The 24691-nt window shown below is 52.1% G+C and overlaps 1 protein-coding gene and 1 pseudogene across 1 annotated transcript; both read right to left on the bottom strand.

The window, feature by feature from the left end:
* Positions 1-832: 832 nt before the first annotated feature.
* LOC146765925 (endogenous retrovirus group K member 8 Gag polyprotein-like) lies at positions 833-6729 on the bottom strand (annotated as a pseudogene).
* Positions 6730-16251: 9522 nt separating this feature from the next.
* On the bottom strand, positions 16252-20840 carry LOC146765926 (maestro heat-like repeat-containing protein family member 6). Its single transcript, XM_085593550.1, has 10 exons — positions 20329-20840; positions 20109-20246; positions 19717-19831; positions 19407-19544; positions 18998-19174; positions 18717-18872; positions 18467-18568; positions 18008-18110; positions 17717-17773; positions 16252-17414 (listed from the first exon to the last, which is right to left on the bottom strand). Exons 1-10 carry the CDS (start codon positions 20466-20468, stop codon positions 17188-17190), a joined length of 1353 nt encoding a protein of 450 aa, XP_085449676.1. The 5' UTR covers positions 20469-20840; the 3' UTR covers positions 16252-17187.
* Positions 20841-24691: the final 3851 nt, after the last annotated feature.

Consider the following 24691-nt stretch of genomic DNA (forward strand, 5'->3'; position numbering starts at 1 on the left):
AGAAGAAGACAGCAGACAGAGAGGGTGTCGGGGTGTGTGTGTGTCTCTGCCTGGGCCGCTGACCAAACAGCTGCACTCCGAGAAGAAAATCTTTTAGATAACTTGCAATAAACTGCCTTGAGACCGAACAACAAGAGGCTGTGGAGTTTTTCTTCGGAAGCATGGGTTGGAGGAGAGACTTTACCACCACATGAGACCCCAGACCAAGCCCGGGGTTCTCACACAACCCCTGGCATTTCACCTGATTAATAACAAAATGAGCTCTCTAGTGAGGCAGACAGCTGGTTAGCCAGTCCCGCCACCCAGGCAAAATGTGCATTTATCATCAAAAGCAGCCTCTGAAGTTCCTCAGTGCATCCCTAGCCCGTGTCTGAGCACATCACAGCTGGGTGGCAAAGATGGATTCCTACATTATTCCTCTGGAATTTGGCCTGGAGACACTGAACTGCTCCCCCAGAGCCACAGCAGGGCTCAGGCATCCCAGGGGTGTTTGTCCCCTCTGTGGTTGGGCTCAGCTCTTTCCTCCCCATCACCTCAGGGCAGCAGAAGGTGCCTTTAACCATGCTGGGAAGAAGCCAAATTGCCAAACCCAGGAATTACCAAAAGAGCACCAAACACATCACGTATAAAGGCTGACTCCAGAGTGGTTTGGGACCCATCCTGGCTGAGGCATCAGCTGAGCCTCACCGGAGCATCTACTGCCACACCAGGTGATGCTCTGCAGCTCCTGTGGGCTCAGCTTGGTGCTGTCCCCTCTTATGACCTGATTTTCAGAGACCAAACCCATCCCGGTCAGTCCCCTCACACACCCCCTTAGAGCAGCCAGGTGGGATAAGCAGAAATCAATTTTATTAAAGACAGCAGGGCTGCAAACTCTCCCCTCCAAGCAGCAAAACTCCTGCCTCAGCAGGGACAGCAGGAACATCCTCTCCAAACCACTCCAGATCCTCACCGCAGCACAGCTCCCACAGAACCTGAGTTTAGGCTGAAAAAGCCCTCTATGATGGAGTCCAGCACTGCCAAATCTGCCACTAAACCACTTCCCCAAGTGCCACATCTTTAAACCCATCCTGAACTCCCCACAGGGCAGCTACCGCACCAAAATTAGCTTTGTAGGATTACAGTATTCCCTTAAAAAAAAAAAAACTACAAAACACAGCGTGCCCATCTCAGCACGTCCTAGGACAGCTTCTGCAGGGCAGTTGAAATTTGGAAACATCAGCCTGAGCGGAAAACAGTTTGATTAGTTCATAGCCTGGGAAGCCAAGAGGAAATCTCCCAGCATTGTTCCACCCTGGGAAGAGCATCAGGACGTGTTGTTATTTACTCGGGGCTGGTTTCAGCACAGGGCTGGGGATTCCCATCCCAGGATCAAGGACATCCTCACACCAAAGTGTTCCCTTTGCTCCCCAAAGAGGGACTCCAAATTTGGGAGCTCCAGGATGGAGCCACAGCATCCACACGTGGTTGTGTCCTGCTGGGTGAAGGGGACAAACAGCTGAGGAAAAAAAACAAACACTGCCCTGGAAGGTAACTCCAGTGGAAAAACGGGGAGAGGGATTTGCTCTCACAGCACAGGAACACAGTTTGTGTGGGCACTGGAGGTTATTTATCCTTGAAGGTTTCAACCAAGTTAAAGACAGAAAGCACTCACTCCACGCGAACAATTCTCCAAATATTCCACATAGGAAAAACAAGGAGCAGAAATAGTAATTGTTTTCTCTTTCATTTCTCTCAGTGCACCTCTATGAAAAATCCTGAGAGGGAGAGAAATGTGATTGCCACACACAGGTTCTGGAGTCCCACCTCTGCTCCCACCATGGGGGTTTGTTTGTGTCGGGCTGGCTGCCCCAGCCCAGCCCCACCCCGGGGCACGGTGGGTGCTGGGGGCTGTTGGCAGGGCCAGGAGCCCACTCCCATTTTGTACCCACCCCAGCCCATGCCCTCAGCCCTGCCAAAAGCAGCCTGGCAGCCGACTGAAGGATCAGCTGCATCCACCCCAGCAAAGAGGGAACCTTGGGCTCCTGGCCAGGCTGAGCAATGCCCAAATCTGGGAGCATCCCCCTGTGTATGGACATATCTGCAAAATCCCTGTGGAACCTGGCTCTAAAGGAGATGTAAGAATCAAAGTCCAACATCTTCAGCCTGCCAGAGACCAGGTGGAGAAAGAGGTTGTCACCCTTGATGTCATCCTCGCTGCCCCCAGCAGCAGCAGGGCCCGACTCTGCTCAGCTTCCGAGATCAGACGAGACCGGGCGCTCTCAGGGCGGTGTGCCATAGGCACCTGGCAGCCCCTCAGCAGCGCCCTTCAACCCACCACACCACCCTCTGGGCACAAGCACAGAACCCCACGGGGGCTCGACAAGCCCAACCAGGCCACCCCTGCCCACAAGGGGATCTAGAGACAGACCCGAGCCCACAACACACAGACTAGGCACAAAAAGCACACAAGGCACACCTACCCCCTCCGTCCTGCTCCTCGCCATGACTGCTCAAGGAAAACCAAGCACCGCTGGCCTGTGACAAAAGTAGCCTGCAGCACAGCTGAGTAAGCCAACCTGTCAGCCCTGATTTTACCTTCTGTTATAAAACCTGGTAAAGTGGTGTCACTCTGAATGTGCAGGATGTAGTACGGATGAATCCGGGCTTGAATTGTGCACCACAATGCTCTCAGCAACTGAAACAAATGGCATTGTTGACTTCTTTCAGCAGTGGGTTATCCAGCCTCTTGTCTGTAACATAAGCAGAGTCAGTGACCAAATTCAAAGGCACCTCTGAAATGCCATAGCAATGGCTTTCAACTCAACCAATTGGGCTGCGCCGGACACGTGGCCTTCCAGCACTTGCCATCCTGACTCATCCTTCCAGGTCACAATGGCCTTTTCTGTTTTTCCAGAGCCGTCAGTGAAGACGGTGGGTCCCCGCACTGGTACTCGACTGTTTTTTGGTCGTAACTACAGACTGGTCATCTTTGCCAGTTGCAGCAATTTGTGACTGGGCAGATTATAAACAATTTGCCCTAGAAAATTTTGCAGCACGTTTTTCAAAGGGGCACTTAATAAAACACCATTCAAAGGTGTCCTGCCCCTCTGGAAGAATGATCCTTGCGGGATCAGCCGCCATCAATTGCAAACACCAATAATGGAATTTGATTATCAAATTAATCAGCAAAGACACTATCTTTTTGAGCTGATGGGTAAAAAGGCCCACTCTAAGATGTGCAAAGGATAAGGCCATTTGTCATTCCATTGGCCAATAACACCTGTGGGATGACTGTCTGGATAGATAATAAAAACAGTGATATCAATGGAAAGGTCTACTCAGTAAACCTGGTGAGTAGACAGAGACTGTTGAACCTCCTCCAGCGCTTGTCGTACTTCAGGAGTCAATTTATGAGGTGAACTCAGATCCGGGTCCCCCTTTAAAAGGTAGAACAGCAAGGACATCTGCGCTGTGGTCAGTCCCAGATAGGGATGTAACCAATTGATGACCCCAAGCAATCTCTAGGCATGAATCAGGGTCACAATACCCTTTGGAAATTGCACCTCCTGATGTTGAATGGTTTGCTCAAGAATCTTGACCCCCAAATACTTCCAAGGAGGTTGGCTCTGAACCTTCTCCGGAGCTACTTGTAGTCCATAAGAATGCAGGGCGGAGGACAACTGAGACTGAACCCTCAGCAGCTCCTCCTGAGTGGGTGCCGCCACCAGAATGTCATCCATGTAGTGATAACAATACACGTCAGGGAACTGCTCACAGACTCCGGGCAAGGCCTGGGCCACACACCACTGACAAATGGTCGGACTGTTCCTGCAGCCCAATGGCAAAACCTTCCATTGATATCTCGGCACAGACTCAGCACTGTTGATGGGAGGCATGGTGAAAGCAAATTTTGCTCTGTCATCAGGATGCAAAGGGATCATAAAAAACAGTCCTTTAAATCAACAATCAAGATTTCCCAACCTGTGGGGAGCATGGTAGGCAAGGGCATCCCAGGCTGCAATGCCCCCATACTTTCCATAACCGTATTAACTTTTCAGAAATCCTGTAACAACCTCCATTTCCCCGACTTTTTCTTGTTTACAAAAACAGGAGAGCTCCAGGGACTGGTAGAAGGTTCAATGTGTCCCTGACGAAGCTGATCCCACCCCAAAGAGTGATGGGAGCTGCAGTAACATAGGGCCAAACCTTAGCTGTCTGCCCTTCCAGATTATTGATCAAAACAGCCTGCTGGGGCAAAAATGTCTGCGCTGTAGTCCCCAATCCTTCAATGGCCACTCCCACAGAGTCCAGAGGCCACTTAGGAGGCCACACAGAGGTGGAGACAACTGTCAGGTTGGCTCTAGTGTCGATCAAACCTTGCAGCTGGATCCAAGGCAGGCTGGCACCTGGTAAAATCATGGAGCACATCATCTGCAGATGGTTGGCAGAAATGATCGTGGACCAGAGGACTTGCAGCCGTCCTGTGGATCCGAAACCACCATCTCCATGCGTCCATTGGCCTGCCCTGGGAACACACAAGTAGAAAAGCACAAGTTGAGCAATGCGGGTCCCTGCCAGAATAATGACAGAGGGGGTGATGTAGAAACCGTGGCAAAAATCTGGCCCATAAAATCGGAATCAATGATACCCAGGTGCACAAAGATTCCCAGAAGGGTAGCACTAGATCGTCCTACCAAAAATGCACTCAATCCATGGCCTAAAGGCCCAAATGCATTCAGAAGAACCCTGTGCACCTGACTAGAATCTAAGATGACTGCTGCTGCGGTGTGTACATCCACCCCGGCAGAGCCATGGGTGCTTGCGCTGAGTTGACTGAGACACCCTGCGCTGGTGCTGTGCTCTGGGGGATCACTTGTTTCAGCGTGCAGTTCCCCTGTGCGCTCTTTCCCCCATTTCCTGAGCCTGACAAATGCTTACCATTGGCATGGTAAGTAGACTTGCAGTCTTTAGCAAGATGACCTGGCCTCTCACACCTGGAGCACAGGAAATTAGAGTCTGGCCCTTTCCGGACTTTCATCCCCTGCACCTGCTTGCCCTTCTTCTTCCCCTTTTTGCGATGGCCAGCCCCTGAGGACGGTAGGCCTGCTTTCAAGGATGCTGCCAGAACAGACATTTTATGGTCCACTGTAGCAACCTTGGAACAAGCTTTGACCATGTCTGTGAACGATGGATCGCCTGGCAACACATTTATAATTTTCCTACAATCTTCATTTGCATTGTCCCTTGCCAAAGTTTTGCACAAAACCTGCCTCAAATTCTCATCCTTGATTTGCTTTTCTAAAGCAGCTGCAAGCCTTTAAACAAATGGCAAGAACAATTCTTTGGCTCCCTGTGTTCTCTTTACATACCGTTGCCTGGGAGCGGCTGTCTCCATGGTTTTCATCAATGCCGCAAAGCCCACCTTCTGGGCCTGCTCAAGTACGATGGGGTGCCAAGTAGCCTGAAGATCAGGACTGGCAAAGGCATTCTGTCCCATGAGCACACCCACCCCCACACAGCATCTAGGGTCTGTCAAAGGTAGTGTGCATTTTCAGCTGCAGCCCTGTCGGCCATCCTCCTCCAGTTGTTCATAAAAACATCAAGCTGCACAGGTTGGAACAACACAGAGGCCAGATGTTTGATATCCTAGGGATCAAGCAGGTCAGTGTTTATCACTCTGAGGACCTGCATCAGTGGAGCAGAACCCAGCACATATTTTGCCACTTTGTCCTGCAAATCCTGCACAACCTTCCCAGGTAAAACATCGTACTTGTCCTGTTGTCCCAAATTTGGGACAGCTCTTTGCACAGGAAAGACTTGAAGCTTACATTGCACTGAAGCATCGTCACACCCATCCTCTCGTGCTCCCTCTGGAGAGCGCAGAGGAATCAACTGACCGCTAGGTATGGTCTCTGTCTCCTTGAGCAGTGGGTTCAGAACCGCACCACCAGGTTTTCCCACCTGCTCTAAAAAATCCCAGTCACAAGCCTCCAAAGCCCCTTCCTGACTGCATCCCAAAAGCGATGGTGATTTATCGGTGGCACAAACACCTTACAGGCAGGGAGCATCTACAGATCTCTCTGAGATGCCCGCTGCCCCCGTTGGTGTCGGCGTTCCGACACACGGTCACGGCCCTGTGGCAGAACTGAGCCGATCAAAGCATCGCTGTCACTACCTGCCTCCTGTGACAGGGGCGTAGCACAGCCTGCAATCCACGGGCGAGGGTGGGTTGGTGGGAGACACCGAGGCTGGGGAAGCGGCTACCGACCTCGAAACAGACGAACCAGCCATGGCCCCCGAGCCAACAGCCCCCAGCATGGAGGGGCCAGCACCGGTGATGGGGCGGGGACTGGAGCCGTGACTGGTGGCTCGGCGGATCCTTCCATCGCAGGCGGCGACATGAAGGGATCAGCTGGAGCTTGTGACACCGTGGATGTGACAGGCACAGAAGCTGCAGTCATCGGAGACAGAAACGGCGCTGGCTGCCGGCACGCAGCAGGCATCACGAGCACCGGAGCCACAGCGGGCGGGGCAGGAGGCAGGAGTGTCGCTGCTGCTGAAGCAGCAGGCACGGCCAGAGGCAGAGGTGCAGCTGCTGAGACAACAGAGGGTGGGAGCCAGAGGTGCCGCTGGAGGCACCGAAGCACGTGACATCACACTGACATCTTTGTTTTGTCACATTGACCTTGTGAGGTCACACAGCTGTCTATGATGTCACATGGACATCTTTGTGATGTCACAAAGCGCTCTGTGATGTCACACAGCATTCTGTGACATCACACTGAATTCTCTGTGATGTCACAGAGTTCTATCTGATCTCACACAGACATCTCTGTGATGTCACTCCGACACCTCTGTGATGTAACACTTAGAATGCTGTGATGTCGCACCGACCCTGTGAGGTCCCAAAGCTTTTTGTGATGTCACAAATACACCTCTGTGATGTCACAGTGACATCACTGTGAGGTCACACAGCTTTTTGAAATGCCACACTGACATCTCTGTGACGTCACACATCTCTCTGTGATATCACATAGGCATCTAAGGGATGTCACACAGCTCTCTGGGATGTCACACTGAAAACTCTGTGACAGCATTCAGCTTCTTGTGATGTCACATTTACATCTCTGTGATGTCACACATCTCTCTGAGATGTCACAAAGACATCCCTGTGATGTTGCACTAATATCTGTGATGTCACACTATTCTCTTTGATGTCATACTGACTTCTTCGTGATTTCACACATCCTCCTCTGATGTCACAATGACATTTCTATGATGCCACACTGACACATCATTGACGTCACACAGCTCACAGTAATATCACATGGACATCTCTGTGATGTCACACAGCTCTTCGTGATGTCACACTGACATTTCTGTGAGGTCACAGTGCTTTTAGTGATGTCACACAAATATCTCTGTGGCGTCACACTGATATCTCTGTGATGTCACACTGACCTTATGAGATCACACAGCTGTCTATGATGTTACATGGACAACTTTGTGATGTCACACATCCTCCTCTGATGTCACAATGACATGTGTATGATGTCACACTAACACCTCTGTGACAAGACACAGCTCTCTGTGATGTCACAGCGACATCTCTGTGATGTCACACAGCTCTCTATGAGGTCACACTGACTTCTGTGTGATGTCACGAAGCTCTATCTGATCTCACAAGGACATCTCTATGATGTCACAATGACACCTCTGTGATGTCACACTTAGAAGGCTGTGATGTCACACAGGCCCAGTGGGATCAAAAAGATTTATGTGATGTCACAAAGACATCTCTATGATGCCACAAATACACCTCTGTGATGCCACAGTGACCCTGTGAGGTCACACAGCTTTTTCAGATGCCAAACTAACATCTCTGTGACGTCACACAGCTCTCTGCGATGTCACAAGGACATCCCTGTGATGTTGCACTAATATCTCTGATGTCACACAGCTCTCTGTAGAGCCACACGGATGTCTCTGTGACATCACAAACCTCTTGTGATGTCACACTCACATCTTTGTAATTTCACACAACTTCCTGTGATATCACAGAGATATCCCTGTGATGTTACAATGACATCTCTATGTTGACACATTGATTCCTCTGTGATGTCACACTTAGATGGCTGAGATGTCGCACGGACCCTCTGAGGTCACAAACCTTTTTGTGATGTCAAAAAGACATCTATGTGATGTCACTCTAATATCTCTGTGATGTCATAGTGACCCTGTGAGGTCACATAGCTTTTTGTGATGCCACAGGGACATCTCTTTGATATCACACTGACATCTCTGTGATGTCACATTGACATTGTGAGGACAAACAGCTCTCTGTGATGTCACACGGACATCTTTGTGATGTCACACCACCTCCTCTGAAATCACAATGACATCTCTGTGATGTCACAGTGACCCTGTGAGGTCACATATTTTTTGAGATGCCACACTGACATCTCTGTGACGTCACAGAGCTCTCTGAGATGTCACATGGACATCCCTGTGATGTTGCACCAATATGTGTGATGTCACACAGCTCTCTGTGATGCCACACTGACACATCTGTGACATCACACAGCTCACAGTGATATCACATGGACATCTCTGTGATGTCACACAGCTTATCGTGATGTCGCACTGACATTTCTGGGAGGTCACAGAACTTCCTGTGATGTCACAGAGATATCTCTGTGACGTCACACTGACATCTCTGTGATGTCACATTGACCTTGTGAGGACACACAGCTGTCTATGATGTCACCCAGACATCTCTGTGATGCCACACAACCTCCTCTGACATCACAGTGACATCTCTATGATGTCACACTGACACCTCTGTGACGTCACACTTAGATGGCTGTGATGTCGCACAGACCCTGTGGGGTCACAAATCTTTTTGTGATGTCACAAAGACATCTATGTGATGTCACTCTGACATCTCTGTGACGTCACAGTGACCCTGTGAGGTCACACATCTTTTTGAGATGCCACACTGACATCTCTGTGATGTCACACAGCTCTCTGAGATGTCACATGGACATCCCTGTGATGTTGCACCAATATCTGTGATGTCACACAGCTCTCTGTGATATCACATGGACATCCCTGTGATGTTACACTGCTCTCTCAGATGTCACACTGACTTCTCTGTGACATCACAAAACCTCCTCCTCTGATGTCACAATGACATCTCTATGATATCACACTGACGCCTCCAAACTGTCACACAGCTCTCTGTGATATCACCCTGACTTCTCTGTGAGGTCACACTGACACCTCCAGAACGTCACACAGCTCTCTGTGATATCACATGGACATCCCTGTGATGTTACACAGCTCTCTCAGATGTCACACTGACTTCTCTGTGAAGTTGTGGTGGTGTGCTTTCGGTTCCTATTTGGTTATATTTGTTATATTTGCTCAGTTATATTTGTTATTGGTACGTTTTGTAATGTTATTTGGTTCATCCCGGTTCCCCCCCACATTGTAATGGTTCTTTCCCTAGTTTTCCTGCCTTGTCCTCCCTTCCCGCCTTTCCAGTATCTGTCCATCACCCTGGAAGGGGCAAGGTCTTTTCCCTTTACCCCTCCCAGGTGCCTTGTCTATCACTTGGTGTTCCTTGCCCCCCATCTAGAAGCTTCTACTCAGGGCACCGAGTGATTGAACGAGGACCTGGGACCCCTCCCCTACCTTTCCCCTATTGGTGGTCCCCCTCTCCTGGCACACCCCTAGCCCCTCCCTGCTAGCCCCTGATTGGAGGTTGTTTTCCCTTCCCCTGCCCTATAAAATCCCATGCCAAGTTCAGTTCTGTGCCAGCTCCGGCTAGCACCACCTTCCGTGTTGTCATGTTGTGGATTTGCTTTGGTTTGCTGTTCTGCCCCGTTGGGCTAAGAAATACCAGAGCTTGCTCCCTGAGCTGGACCTTCTGTGTCTTTTTCCTGGACTCCTGCAACTGTCCGCGCTCGTGGAACCCACGAAGGCCCTGGCCAAAGCTGCCTTGCAGTCCAGCGGCCAGAGCCTTAGCCTGCCCGCCTCGTGTTCTGCTGCGGCTAGCTAGGGCTGCCTAGGGAAGATCGGTCAGAGTCTTCCGGAGCGAGGCAGCGGCATGAAGTCACACAACCTCCTCCTCTGATGTCACAATGACAACTCTATGATGTCACACTGACGCCTCCATAACGTCACACAGCTCCCTGTGATATCACAGGGACGTCTCTGGGATGTCACACAGCTCTCTGTGATGTCAAACTGTAATCTCTGTGACAGCACTCAGCTTCTTGGAATGTCACACTTACGTCTTTTTGATGTCAGCATGACACCTCTGTGATATCACACAATTTCCTGTGATTTCACAGAGATATCTCTGTGACGTCACACTGACATCTCTGTTTTGTCTCATTGACCTTGTGAGGTCACACAGATGTCTATGATGTCACTCGGACATCTCTGTGATGTCACACATCCTCCTCTGACGTCACAATGACATCTCTATGATGTCACACTGACACATCTGTGACATCACACAGATCACAGTGATATCATATGGACATCTCTGTGATGTCACACAGCTTATCGTGATGTCGCACTGACATTTCTGTGAGGTCACAGGGCTTTTAGTGATGTCACACAGACATCTTTGTGATGTCACTGAACTTCCTGTGATGTCAAAGAGATATCTCTGTGATGTCACACTGACATCTCTGTGATGTCCCATTGACCTTGTGAGGTCACACAGCTGTCTATGATGTCACTCAGACATCTCTGTGATGTCACTCGGACACCTCTGTGACGTCACAGTTACCCTTTGAGGTCACACAGCTCTTTCTGATATCACAGAGACATCTCTGTGACGTCACACTGACGTCTCTGTTTTGTCTCATTGACCTTGTGAGGTCACACAGCTGTCTATGATGTCACTCGGACATCTCTGTGATGTCAGACATCCTTCTCTGACGTCACAATGACATCTCTATGATGTCACACAGAGCTCACTGTGACATCACACTTATATGGCTGTGATGTAGCAGAGACCCTGTGGGGTCACAAAGCTTTTTGTGATGTCACAAAGACATCTCTGTGATGTCATTCTGACACCTCTGTGATGTCACAGTGACCCTTTGAGGTCACACAGCTTTTTCTGATGTCACAAACATATCTCTGTTACGTCACACAGCTCTATGTGATGCCACACTGACAGCACTGTGATGTCACACAGTTCTCTTTGATGTCACACTGACTCTTCTGTGATTGCACAGATCCTCCTTTGATGTTACAATGACATCTCTCTGATGCCACACTGACACATCTGTGACGTCACACAGATCACAGTGATATCTCATGGACATCTCTGTGATGTCACACAGCTCTTCGTGATGTCGCATTGACATTTCTGTGAGGTCACAAGGCTTTTAGTGATGTCACACAGACATCTCTGTGATGTCACAGAACTTCCTGTGATATCACAGAGATATCTCTGTGACGTCACACAGCTCTCTGTGATGTGTTTGACATCACAGAGAGCTGTGTGACCTCACAAGGTCAATGTGACATCACAGAGATGTTAGTGTGTCATCACAGAGATATCTTTGTGACATCACAGGAGGTTGTATGACATCACAGAGGTGTCTGTGTGACTTCACAGAGAGCTGTTTGATCTCACAGAGATGTCACTGTGACATCACAAAAAGCTTTGTGACCTCACAATGTCACTATGACATCACAGAGGTGTTAGAGTGATGTGGAGCGTTTTGTGGATGAATGGCTTCGTGAGAAAGGACATGACTACGTGCAGTTAGTGAAGCAGTAGCTGAAAATTGCATACTGCAGCTATAGCAAATGTAGCAATAATATCTTATGTCCTTGGGTAAGCTGGTTCCCAACAGTGGAATGGTCAGCAAAAAGATAAATGTAAGGGAAAACAAAGCAAGCTTAGAAAGCTCCAAAGGCGGGATTGACCTGTTTTTAATATACCAATGATGAGCCTAAGTTTTGCAATATGCATGAGCTTCATTATAACGGGTATAACTGTACATGCGTGCTTGGAATAAACTGAGACTTGTTGACATTATAGAATGGACTTGTCTCCTGTCATTTTTCCACAAAAATGGTGACCCGATCGACGTGATAGGCACCATGGTGGAGTGACGAAAAAGGGTTCGGGTCCTGGTGCAGCCAGGACGGCAAAAGTGCTGAATTGAAATAGAGTGCACCGTGCCCCAGGTGACTGCACAGGCAAGCCTGGCCGATACGTGCTGACGACGACCTCGGAGGGCTGCAACAGCACTGGCAATATAGGTATGGAGAGGCAAGCAGCATATGATTTATTTACTGCATTCTTGCAGAGAAAGCAGATTAAAGGCATTGATTTGCAGAAAGATCTGCCAGGGTTATTAACATATGGGTATTCTAAGGGGTTCTTTGTAAATCCTCATACAGTACATGAGTTGTCTGAGTGGCGTAAGTTTGGGGATAAACTGTGGAAGGAAGTTTTAGATGATGATAAGACAGCTAAAAAGTTGGGAAAGTGGTGGAAGCTAGTTCACAATGAGTTATTACAACATCAGGCAGAAAAGAAAGCTGCCAAGTGTCAGTAGCAACCCAGGGAAGTCTTTACGGCAGCCATATGAGATGTTTCCGATGTGGAGGGACAGGACACGTTCGGCGAGAATGCTCTGCTGCTGGAGTATGGTGTCCTAAGTGCAAATCGGATACTCATAACATTGCTGCCTGTAAGAGGAGACCGGGAAACGCCCGAAACAGCGCGAACAAGAGCAGCCGCGCTCTGAAACAAATAGCTGCTCCAGCTTGTCCAACAGGACACCTTGCGTCCAGCCACAAGAGAGAGCCTCGGGATGGACTTGGCAGCTGCAGTAGAAGTGACTTTAATGACGCCACAGCCGCAGAAGATCCCCACTGGAGTTAATGGACCTATTATAATCAAGGGCAGGACAATGGGAGCTTTGTTATTGGGAAGATCATCGGCCTCTATGCTTGGATTGTTTGTGCTGCCTGGTGTCATTGATGCAGACTATACTGGTGAAATTATGATTATGGTTCATACTCCATTTCCTCCTATTCGGATTAATAAAGGACAAAGGATTGCTCAATTAGTTCCTCTGGAGCAAGTTACTAAAGCTGTATTCTCACGGAAGAGCCGTGGGGGAGATGGATTTGGATCTACAGGAGGCCTGACTCTATTAACTTTGGATCTGAATGACAGGCCAAGAAAAGAGGTTTTGTTGGAGTATAAGGGACAAAAATGCATGCTTACAGGTTTGCTGGATACGGGGGCGGATTCAAGTATTATTGCACCACAGTGTGGACCTGCACATTGGCCCTTACAGCCAGCTGCTACAGCAGTAACAGGAGTTGGAGGTTTAACTCTTGCAAGTCGCTCGCCACCTCTTACTGTCTCAATAGATGGTAAAGTCATAAAGGCAATATTTTCTTTTGTTCAATTGCCACCTACAATGCAATGCCTAATTGGGCGAGACATTTTGGCTCAGCTAGGGGTTGTCCTGACAAATGAGCACCCTTTGGGATAATAGCCATTGCTTGGACTTTCCCAATTCCCATAATTTGGAAAAGTGATGAGCCTATATGGGTAAAGCAATGGCCTTTGAAAAGGGAAAGTCTGCAACGTGCTCATGCCTTGGTCACTGAACAATATCAACAAGGGCATCTGAACGTGTCTACAAGTCCTTGGAATACCCCTATCTTTGTGATAAAGAAAAAGTCAGGGAATTATCGCTTGCCACATGACTTGCGGGAGGTTAATAAACAGATGGAGCCAATGGGTGCACTACAGCCAGGTCTGCCTAATCCAGCAATGTTACCTGAAGGATGGCCTCTATTGATAATAGATCTCAAAGATTGCCTTTTTACAATAGCTTTGCATGACAGGGATACAAAGCGCTTTGCATTTACCTTGCCAGCTCTGAACAGAGAAGGTCCAGATCAACAGTTTGAATGGACGGTTTTGCCTCAGGGTATGCGTAACAGCCCTACTTTGTGTCAACTTTACGTAGATTCTGCATTACAACCATTGAGGCAACAGTGGCCACAAGCTATTATTTATCACTATATGGATGGTATTTTGATTGCTCAACCTAAGTCATCTACGAGTCAACAGGTTAAGCATGTACAAAATTTGCTGGGACGTTTTAAGCTTGTTGTGGCCCCAGAGAAAATACAGTTAACTCCTCCTTGGAAATACTTGGGATGGACATTGTCTCAAAGCTTGGTAACGCCTCACAAATTAGAACTGAAAATACAGATTGTTACTTTAAATGATGCTCAGAAATTACTAGGTGGTTTACAATGGCTTAAACCTATAGTGGGCCTTCCAAATGAACTGTTAGATTCTCTTAGACCCTTATTGAAGGGCACAGACCCAACAGCACCAGTGACCCTTAATCCTCAGCAGAAGAGAACTCTTCAGCAAATTACAGACTGTGTGGTTCAGGGTCGTGTACATCAGCGAATACTGGGAATCCCGCTTAATCTCACTATATGGTGTGGTGAAAAACATTTGCTGGGAGCTTTAACACAGCTAGAAACAAAAACGGGGGAGATCAGGGTGTTAGAATGGCTAAACACCCCTCCACTTCAGCAAACAAAGACTTTAATTCAAAAAATTGAACTGTTAGCAGCTTTGGTAAAATGGGGTCGTGAGAGAATTTTGCAGGTTGATGGACAAGAGCCTGAACTAATACAGATTCCTATGAAAAAGGACTCTTTACAATGGTATTTGGTCAATAGTGAAGAACTGCAGGAAGCTCTGCTAGGAGTAGGAGGTGCTGTCATAACTGAAAGTATTAAAAATCCTCCATTACAGTGGATTGGAAAATTGAGTTGGATGGTTCAGCCACAGCGAGAAAAGGAGCCGATTCCTGGTGCAATAACGGCATACACAGATGCAGGGAAGAGGTCAAGAACAGCGGCAATTACATGGCAGGAGCAGGGAGTCTGGAATCATGAAATTCTTACTGCAAATGACTCAGATACCCTTCAGACTCTGGAGTTAGCAGCTGTGGTATGGGCTCTAACAGTCCTGAAGGGGCCTTTGAATATTGTTACAGATTCCTTCTATGTAGTTGGTGTTGTGGAAAGAATAGAGGATGCTGCTATCAAGGAAGTACGGAATCAGAGATTATTTGAACTGTTCATACAACTTCAAAAAGCAGTAAAAATCCGAGAACATCCTTATGCTATCATCCATATAAGAAGTCACAAATGGGAAATTGGCTTAGGAGAGGGTAATTCTCGGGCAGATAAGCTCGTCACAGTGACTCAAACTTCTCCTTTGTCAGGGCAAATGCTTGCTAGGGAGGCACATTCTATGTTTCATCAGAATGCAAAAGGGTTATTACAACGGGAGATTGGAATATCCCATGCAGATGCTACTACTATAGTGAGAGCTTGTCTTACCTGTAGTCATCATAATGGGGGTCATGGCATGGGATGGGGAGTTAACCCACGAGGTCTTTCATCTAATGAGCTCTGGCAGATGGATGTTACTCATGTAAATAGCTTTGGTCGCTTGAAATATGTTCATGATACTATAGATACATATAGTAAATACATCTGGGCAACAGCTCAAGCTGGAGAAAAAGCATTACATGTTATAAGGCATTTATGTAGTTGCTTTGCAGTAATGGGAGTGCCAAAGCAGATCTAGACAGACAATGGTCCTGCATACATTGGTGGCAGGGTGAATAGATTTTTAATATCATGGGGAATTAAGCACATTACAGGAATAGCACATTCTCCCACTGGACAAGCAATTGTAGAAAGGGCAAAAGGAACTTTGAAGAGATACCTGGAAAAATATAGAGAGACTGGAGATGTTCAGGAAAGATTAATGAAGGTGCTCTTTGTTCTTAATCATTTGTGTATATTTGGGGATTCAGAGGCACCACCTGCAATGATACATTATGGACAAAAAGAAATGAGCAAAAAGGGCAAAGAAGTATGGGTCAGGTATAGGGACCCTAAAACAGGTATTTGGCAGAACCCAGCAAAGGTCCTATATTGGGGAAGGGGATATCTTTGTGTTTCCACCCCTACAGGTTCACTCTGGGTGCCGGCGAAATGGACTAATCCAGCTCTGGATGAGTTGTCTCTTAGCCTGCCTGACGGATCAGGACCAGAGGAGAATTGAAGAGAAGCTGATTCGCACAGTGGGACCTATTCTTCAAGAGATAAGAGGACTTTCCCCAGTGATTGATCAACTTTTGCCTTCAGAGTTAACTTTTACGGCAATTGTTACAGCTATTGAGGCTTTACAGACTGTTCATATTTCAGGACCAAAGAATCCTGAGTGTCTTAGTTGTGGGAATTTTAATTGTAACAGTTGGATTGCTTTTGTTTGTGGGGGTTGTGGGAAAACATACTGGGAAGATCAAATATTTTTAAAACTACATTTTTGGTGTAAACATTGTGACTTTCGAAAGCGAGGAGATTCTTGGCAGAGAGATTTAATACGAGACACAGGCTTAGGAGTTGCTATAGCTTTACAGTTATTTGAAGCACCAGAACAAAAGATATTAGCTTTTTATAGGTGGGAAGCAGAACACGCTTGTGATAGATTAATTAAGCAAGCAAATTCAAAAGTTTTATCAACAAGGTGTCAAAAGCAAGTGAAGGTATCTATAAGATCTTATTTAGGAAAACCAGTAGTAGGAAATCCAGACATAGAATTAGATAAGCTTATTAAATATGTGCAGACATTAAAATTAAAATTCAAGCAGAAGAAATCATGAGGGCAATAAGATGGATAATCTATCTTGTTCTTTCAACTAATCTTTGTCGTGATTGGATCCCTCACAGCTGGCTTCAGAGCATACTCAGCTTGGCTCTTCCAAATTCCAGGGGCTCCAGGCTGCTCAGCAGGATCTGCACCTCCACAGTTACGTGGAACTGCACCTTCAGTACAGGCACCTTTCCAGCCTGATCTGCCCTCATTCCTCTGTGTGTGTGCACAGAACACGGCGTGGAAGAGAACAGCAGAAGGGGCCTGTGTGTCCCAGGGCTTGGGATTTGCGCTGCTTCAGCTCCACAGAGATGCAGGTAAATGGGAGAAACCAAACTGTTTATTAATGGAAGGGAAAGGGAAGGGATGAGATGGGGGCAAAAAGAGGGGATGGGCAGGGTCTGAGGGCTGCAGGGAGGGAGCTGTCAACAGGGAGGGGAAGGCAGCAGCTATGGGAGCTGGAAGCAGGCACAGCTGCGGCCAGCATCAGGTGTGCCCGGAGCTCTGGTGACACGGAGTCCTGGTGCTCTCTTCACTGTCTCCTGGTACTCTGCTTGGGGCCCTAGTTCTCTGAATCCAGCAGATGACCTTAGTTCTGCACATCTTTGTCCAAAAATAGCCTGAATTTCCAGGAGAGTGGAGGATGGGCTGTCATCTTCGCTCATGGCTTCAAGGGCTGGAAGACAGATAAACTAGCACAGTCAGAGCCCAGAGGGCCACCCGGCGATTCTTCTGCTAAGGCCATGTCTCCCAGCTCTTGCCGTGCCTAACAGAGATGAGGACGCAAGGGGATCAGCCGCAAGGTGCTGGTCACAAATCTCCCACTGGCGTCCCTGAAATCTCTCTGTGCCCTGCCCACACCGGCCCTGGTCCACACAAGGAGCGCAGCTGGCCGCAGCCGGGACAGGGATTGCAGCTCCCTGGGCGGCATTGCAGCTCCCCCGGCAGCCCCTGCTGACAGCCGCTGCCCTGACTCACCCTGAGTGAGAAGGTGAAGCTCTGCTGGCTGTCCCCTGAGGTGCCGCCCGGCCGTCCCTGGGAACACAGAGCCTGTCAGCCCAGCGGCACAGCTCCTGCCAGCGGCGCTGCCAGCCCTGGGGCCACACGGCCTCCTGGCCCGGCAGGGCTCAGCCCGGGCCCTCGCCGCTCGCTGCCGCCCCAGGGCACGGCTGCCAGAGGCGCCGGGCCCGGGTGGCGCTGCCGGGGCAGCAGGCGGGGCTGGGGCCGAGCTGCGGCGGGGCGGGGAGGGAGCCCGGGCTCGCGGCTCACCCAGGAACCTGACGGCCGCCTCTCGCAGGGGCTCCTGTGGGCTCTGCAGGTAGGGCAGGGCCCGGCGCAGGTGCTCGGCCGCGCTGCTGCTGTCCTCTGCCAGCTGCAGAGAGCGGCAGCAGGGAAGGGTTGGCGCGGGCTCAGCCCCTGGGCCGGGCGCTCCCCGCGCCAGCCCCGGCCTCCCCTGCCCGCACAGCCCTGAGGCGCGGCCAGCAGCCGCCGGCGCCGGGCTCTGCAGGGGCAGAGGGCCGGCTGCTGCCCGGGGAGCCGCGGGGCCGCCCCGCAGCCCCGCCGGGCCGCGGCTCCATCGGCACCCGGCTGGGCCCGCAGGAGCCTGGAGCAGAGCCCGCGGGCCTCGGGCTGCAGCAGCGGGCAGGGGCACAGCTGCCAGCCCGCACACCGAGCACCGCGCTCAGGGGCTGCTCCGGGCTGGGGCTGCGGCTTCCCGGCCCTCCTTACCAGGCACTCGCTGAGCTTTGACAGCTGCTCCTTCTTCAGCAGCTGTTTGAGATCCCTCCTCTTCAAAAACTCGGCCGCACCAAGCAGCGTTTCCCGAGAAGCCTGGAGAGCAGCAGAGACCCAGAGATGGCCCCAGAGCCCAGGGCACAAGAGCTGTGTCCCTGTGCCAAGGCCTGGAGGAGGCTGCAGCCTGCCAGGCGCCAGGGCAGGAGGCAGCCCAGCCCCCTGCCAGCATCATACAAATGCTCACCTTTGCCACGTGCCAGTTCTCATCATGACAGTGGATTAAAAGTGCCAACAGGCTCTTGTTCACAATTGTCTTCAGGGGCTTTTTTCCCTCATCCACTACCAATTCCATCACCTTACAGAAGAGTTGAATGGAGAGCAAGCGCACATGGCTGTTGTCCTAGAGGAAAGGAAAAGACCTACACCAGCTACTCCAGGCCCACCTGGGCAAAGGCCTGAAAATCCACAGGGCACAAAGTTTCTGGGAAGCAGCCGATGCCTGTGGCTCAGGATGCAGAACCTTACGTGGTCAAAGAGCAGCAGGAGTGCCTCAGTCAGCTTCGGGGCAGTGGTGCTGGACACCAGGATGTCTTGGTGCTGGAGTACATTCATGAACACACAGAGGCTCATGCTGACCACCTCTACATCTGGAGCCCCCAGCAGCTCCAGAAGCCTTTGAGATAGAGGGTAGATTCTTCTGGCCTGTGCAGAACACAAGGCTGTGCTGGGGAGCCGTGGACGGCTGCAGGGCCAACACTGCCCTGGCACTGCAAGCCCACCTTGCTGCTGCAGGGCCCACAGGCTGAAGGCCTGTCCCAAAGCACTGGGGCAGGTGAGGCAGGAGAGTTGGGAGCAGCTGCCTCAGCTCCTGAAGCCCTGCCAGCCCAAGGGGCTGCTTTGCCCAGCACAGCTTCAGCCACTGCCCCCTTCTCACCATCCATGGATCCTTGGTGAGCACCGCGAGGCCTCGGAGCGCCAGGTAATGCCTGTGACAGCATTCACTCCAGAGGTACTTTGACATGGTCTTCAGAGTGCTGCCACGACATTTACTCAAGTCCAGGCACTCGAGGACCTGAAAGGCACAGGGCAGTGACAGGGGACCCGGCCGGCAGGAACCCAGAACCGCACAGGATGGGGACCAGGCAGCAGCACAGGGCCTGGACACCGTCCCAGGCAGCTGTGGCTACGAGAGGGCAGAGAGCTGGGAGGCAGCTGAGCGAGGCAGTGCTGGCCAACAGGCTCACCTCCACCAGGACTGTCAGGAAGATCAGATCATAGCATGGCTTCTCCTTGCTGAGGTGCCGGAGCAAGTGGAGTGCAATGTGAGAACACAAAGGGAACGAGACACGCCGCATCTCCCTGTCAGAGGAAAAAAGGCACCAAGGCCCTGAGGTGGGGGTAGCAAACCTCTCCCAGGACTGACTCACAGAGGTCCAGTCTTTCCCCAGCATCCCTGGAGGGGATGTGGGCGCTTTGTGACGCGGCCCCCTCTGGGCATCTTCCTCTCCCAGCCTTTTCCAGTCTCCTCGGCCATCCCTCAGTGACAAGGCCCTCTGGCCCGTGACCACAGGGACTGTGAGGGGCACCCGGGAACAGGGCACAAATGCCGGGGGCAGTGGGGAGAAGGGTGTCTCACCTGGCCAGCAGACCCAAACCATATTCCTGGGTGATAGCACGCATCATCGTGTCCCAGCCACGCTTGCGCTCCATAGCCACCAGCACATGGTCCCACTGCAGTCGGCAGAGCAGAGCCTTCATGGCCCGCACTACAAACCTGTGTGCAGAGCAAAGCCCAGGTCACACTGGGAGCGCTGGCGCTGGCCACAAGGGCACGGGAAGGACGGGGGGACTGGGACCTCCTGAGCCTGCTGTCAAGGCGGTGTTCCTGCCAGCATGCTCTCCAGAATGCAGCAACTTCCTCTGGTGGGATCTCCTGTGTGGTGGCAACAGCATGGAAGAGCAGAGCCACAAACAGGCGGGAGGAATAAAGATTCATTGCCTCGTGGCACTCAGGCACCTGGAGAATCACCCAGAGCACCAGAGTTGCCTGCAAGAGAACAGCCCAAGGCAGCGCTCAGTGCCGAGGTGTCCATGGGGCAGGGCCCAAGGGCCGAGGCAGGGGAAGCAGCGGGCCTGGTGCCCCCTGAGCATGCCCCTAGCCCAGGTTTCAGCCCAGCGCCTGAAGGATGGATAGGATGGAGACCTGCTGGAGTGGCAGCCAGGGGACGAGTAAAGGGCAGTTCCAGAAACTCACAGCCAGGGCAAAGACATCTGTGCCATCCCCATCAGAGGTGAAGATGCTGTGCAGAGGCCAGTTCTCCATCACACAGAGCAACACTGGCAGCACCTTTTCCACTGCGGAACTCGACGAGCCTATGGTTCTCCACATCATTGCAGCAGCTCTGTGGGATCAGAGCTCTGTGTCAGGGGCATCTCAGTCACAGCACAATGCTCTGTGCACCCGTGGGGGCCCAGGAGACAGAGCCCCGGTGCCCTGAAGGGCAGGGGGGGAGCGCTGGCAGCAGGCTCAGGAAACAGAGGGGCCTGAGGCTCCTGGGCCTCTCTGCCTGTCTGGCAGAGCCCATTGGACAGGCTGTGCAGGGCCGTGGGCCCTAGAGGCTGCTGAGCCCTGAGCTCTCAAGGCTCGTGGGCCCCGTACCTGTCACACGTTGGGGCACAGCGCAGGAGGGTCAGCACCACGTCAGCAGGGTGTTCTTCAGCCAGCCTCACAATGTCAATTTGCAGCCAGGCATCCACAGTGACTTGGGACATGAGACGCTGGTGAATGTTCCTTACAATGGCTGGCACCTGGAGGAAGCATGGGGAAGACTTGGAGTGCTGTCCAAGGGAACAACTTTCCCAGCTTCCCCCAAGAAGTGCTTCCCTTCCCGCCACACTGTGCTGGCCTCAAAGGATCAGGAGGCCCAGTGACTGTGGCTTGAGGGAACACACAATCGTGGGAGGCCTCCAGGCCTGGCCCCAGGCTGCTTACCTGCTGCTGAGAAAGAGCAGCACTCTCCTTGAGAAAATCCATAGTGGGAGCATGAATCACAGTGGCAGTGGGCATGGTGCCAGTCTTTGAGATGCCCTGAGTCATTCTGGTGTCAGTGTTTGTGATGGCCATGCTCTCAGCCATTGCCATGTGAACAGCCATCACCCTCTGAGAATGGATTGCATTGTTCCCTGAGTGTGCAGTCGATTCTGGGCTGACATCAGGCTCTGCCTGGAGCTCGGTCAGCCCCGAGTCAGGCTCGGCCGGGCCCTCAGCTGCTGCACTGCTGGTCTTTCTACGTGGAATGCACGGGAACTTCCAGAACATCTGCAGGAGAGCAAAGGACAGGGTAGCCAGGGATGTTCCATGGAGTGCTCCAGGTGTGCTGCTGGGCTGAGCAGTGACAGCAGGCCCAGCCCAGGTGGGGATGGCTGCAGGCACCTTCAGGGTTTTGCGGAAGCAGCCACGGGCGGGTTCCTTCTTTTGTGTGCGGTCCAGGGCTGCATCTGGCAAAGAGCGAGCACAGTGAGGGCTGAGGGGCTGCGGGAGAGGCCGGAGAACACAGCCCAGCCCTGCGCTGCCCAGGCAGGGACAGCCCCGGGATGCCCCAGGTGGATGGAGCACGGCCATTGCGGGGTGTCTGCCTGTGCCCCTCTTCCATCCTGTCCATGGGCACGTCCCCAGGGGATGGGATGGGATGGGATGGGATGGGATGGGATGGGATGGGATGGGATGGGATGGGATGGGATGGGATGGGATGGGTCCAAGCTGGCCGCAGCCATCAGTCCTGTGGCCCAGCTGTGCCACTCACCATCCTCCATTGGCTGGAACTGCTCCGGTTTTTCATGCTGTTGCACTGGGGCAGCTTCAGGGCTATTCCTTTTCTTCCCCCTGAACACTCTGAACAAGCGGAGAAATCTGCCCGCCATGCCAGAGTCTGGCCTCGAGGGCAACTTCTAGAGAGATGGCTCGGGAAAGCTCCAAGTCAACAAGTCCTCAAGGACACTTGCAAAAGAGAAGCCTCGGGAAGGCCACGGGCTGCCAAGTCCTGTGGTCTTGCCACGAGGTCACCTGTAGGAATAATGCCTCAGAAAAGCTCCGAGTTGGACAGGAACGAGCGCGCTCTGCGGGGGCTCCTCACGGCACCGCTCTATCCCGTCCTGTCCGGTCGCCTGCTCCGAGCACTGTGGCGTGCTCTGGTCACTGCCAGCTCCTATGTCAGCACGTGTCACAAAGGCCATCCAGTCCCGTTCCATGCCATGGTGACCATGCTGCACCATGTCACAAAAGGCCCTTGGAAACACTGCCACCTGCCCTGGGGCCACCCCCTGCCCAGCCAAAGTGGCCCAGGTTGGCAGGAATCCCTGGCCCCAAGTGTCTGAGACAGCCTGACAGGATCTTTAGGAACGGCTCAGACCATCAGCAAACGCTGCCCTGCTCTGCGGGCTCAGGGCAGCAGAAGGAGCCCCCAGGGCTGCCGACGCAGCTGTGCTGGGAAGGGCACGGGACCTTCCATGGAAGCTGCCACGGCCTCCTTGGGACGCGTCCCAGCCCGTGGCCATCCTAAACCCGCGGGTGTGGCACACACAAGGAACTGTGGGCCAGGGCAGGAATGCTGCTCTGAGCCCTGGGGCCCGGGGAGCGCTGGCACCAGCAGGTGAGGCAGAGTCCCTGCCCAGGCAGACCTGCCAGCCCCCGAGCCCTGGCAGGGCTGGTGCCGTCTCCTGCCCCAGAGACCTGTGCCCCTGGGGGCTTCTGTGCCAGAGGGAGCCAAACCCACGTACACTGGGGGCTGTGCTCCTGCCTGCAGGGGCTGTTGGCAGGAACACCTGGAGCAACTGCTGGCAACAGTGAGTAGATGGCAAAATGGTTAACCCTGCCCTGGTATAGAGATCTAAGTGGCCAATAAAGTACAGCTCTCCCCTCTTGCTCCCTGCTGCAGAATCAGGACCAAAAAGAGGAAAAGTCACAGATATTCCAACTGACCTCTATAACCAGAGCTGTGCCAAACCACAAATGCTGCCTTCAGACAGACTCAAATTCCAGCCTAGACCTCTCACCTCCCAGACAACTCCTTCCCCAACACACCTCCAACACCAGCACCCTGCAAACACCACACCGAAGCCCTCAACGTCCCGCCAGGACCCCCAGCTGTCCCTGTGCCTCCGCAGAGTTTCCCTCCCTCCAGCAGACCCCCTGGTTCCCTGCACGTGCCGTGGGATGGCACTCAGGAGGATCTGCTCCAAGGCCTTCCCCGGCAGCAAGCTCAGGCTGCCAGGCCTATGGATCCTGGATCATCCTTCCCACCGAGCCTTCCATTGGCACGGCTCTTCCATTGGCACATCTGCACTCAGCTGGGGCTACTCCACTCACCCAGGGCTGCTGGGAAAGGATCAAGAGCAGCCTGGCAAGCTCTTTCTCCAGCTCCCTCTGTGCTCTTGGGGAAGGTAGAACCTTCCACAGGAAAGCAACTGGTGCCACAAGGAGTGGGTGGCATCAGGCAGCTCTGGGGAAGCCCCTCAGGAATGCTGTATCCTGAGGGAACACTGTTGGCTTTGACCTGTTGGAACCTGCAAAAGCTTCAAATCAGCTGCCTCAGCTTCCAGGGCCTCTCTTGGCCAGCATCCTGACGTGGATGCAGGACGGCTGCCAGGCACTGCTGGGACCCAGCGGGACAGGACCGGCTGTCTCGTGCCCACGCAGCAGCCCTGACACAGCCAGGGCCATCCCGAGAGCAGACAGACGCTCACGGGCCAGCAGAGAGGAGCAAGGAGCCCTGGGCTCCTCTCAGGGTATCTCAGCTGGGCTCGCTCCACAACACGCCTCCATTGGAAGGCCTGCTGATGCCCAGCTGCCAGAAATGCCCACCTTGTGCTCTCCAAGATGCACAGGGAGAGCCAAGGAGCAGGACACCTTGGCAGGCAAACCTTCCAAGCCTTTTCTGAGGCCAGGCACACACCCAGATCAGCAAAGACTCCCCACCACACTGCCTGGCCCACCCAGCCCAGCTCTGTGCTGGCCCTGGGAAGGCAAATCTTGCCAAGAGTTGAAACACAGCAGCCAGGGAAGATGTGAAAAGTGAGTGTGTAAAGGCCTTTTAATTCACAGCTCCCACAGAGAGCTTTGGGGCTCACAGATGGACAGAGATGGTTCTGCTCACCCCTCTGTCCAAAGGGGGGTAACACACGCTGCTGCAGGTGCTTGGGTTGGTCTCTGCAGGTTCAGGT

This window comes from Lonchura striata, chromosome 16 (genome assembly GCF_050655825.1).
Source record: "Lonchura striata isolate lonStrDom1 chromosome 16, ASM5065582v1, whole genome shotgun sequence".
In the NCBI taxonomy this organism is placed as follows: domain Eukaryota; kingdom Metazoa; phylum Chordata; class Aves; order Passeriformes; family Estrildidae; genus Lonchura; species Lonchura striata.

Excerpts from the sequence above, each read along its gene's own strand:
- LOC146765926 (XM_085593550.1), bottom strand. The coding sequence starts at position 20,468 with ATGAATCTTTATTCCTCCCGCCTGTTTGTGGCTCTGCTCTTCCATGCT. Across the intron at positions 19,832-20,108 it reads GGTTTGGGTCTGCTGGCCAG|GGAGATGCGGCGTGTCTCGT; the intron begins GTGAGACACCCT and ends TTCCTCTGACAG. Across the intron at positions 18,111-18,466 it reads CAAAGCTCAGCGAGTGCCTG|CTGGCAGAGGACAGCAGCAG; the intron begins GTAAGGAGGGCC and ends CGCTCTCTGCAG.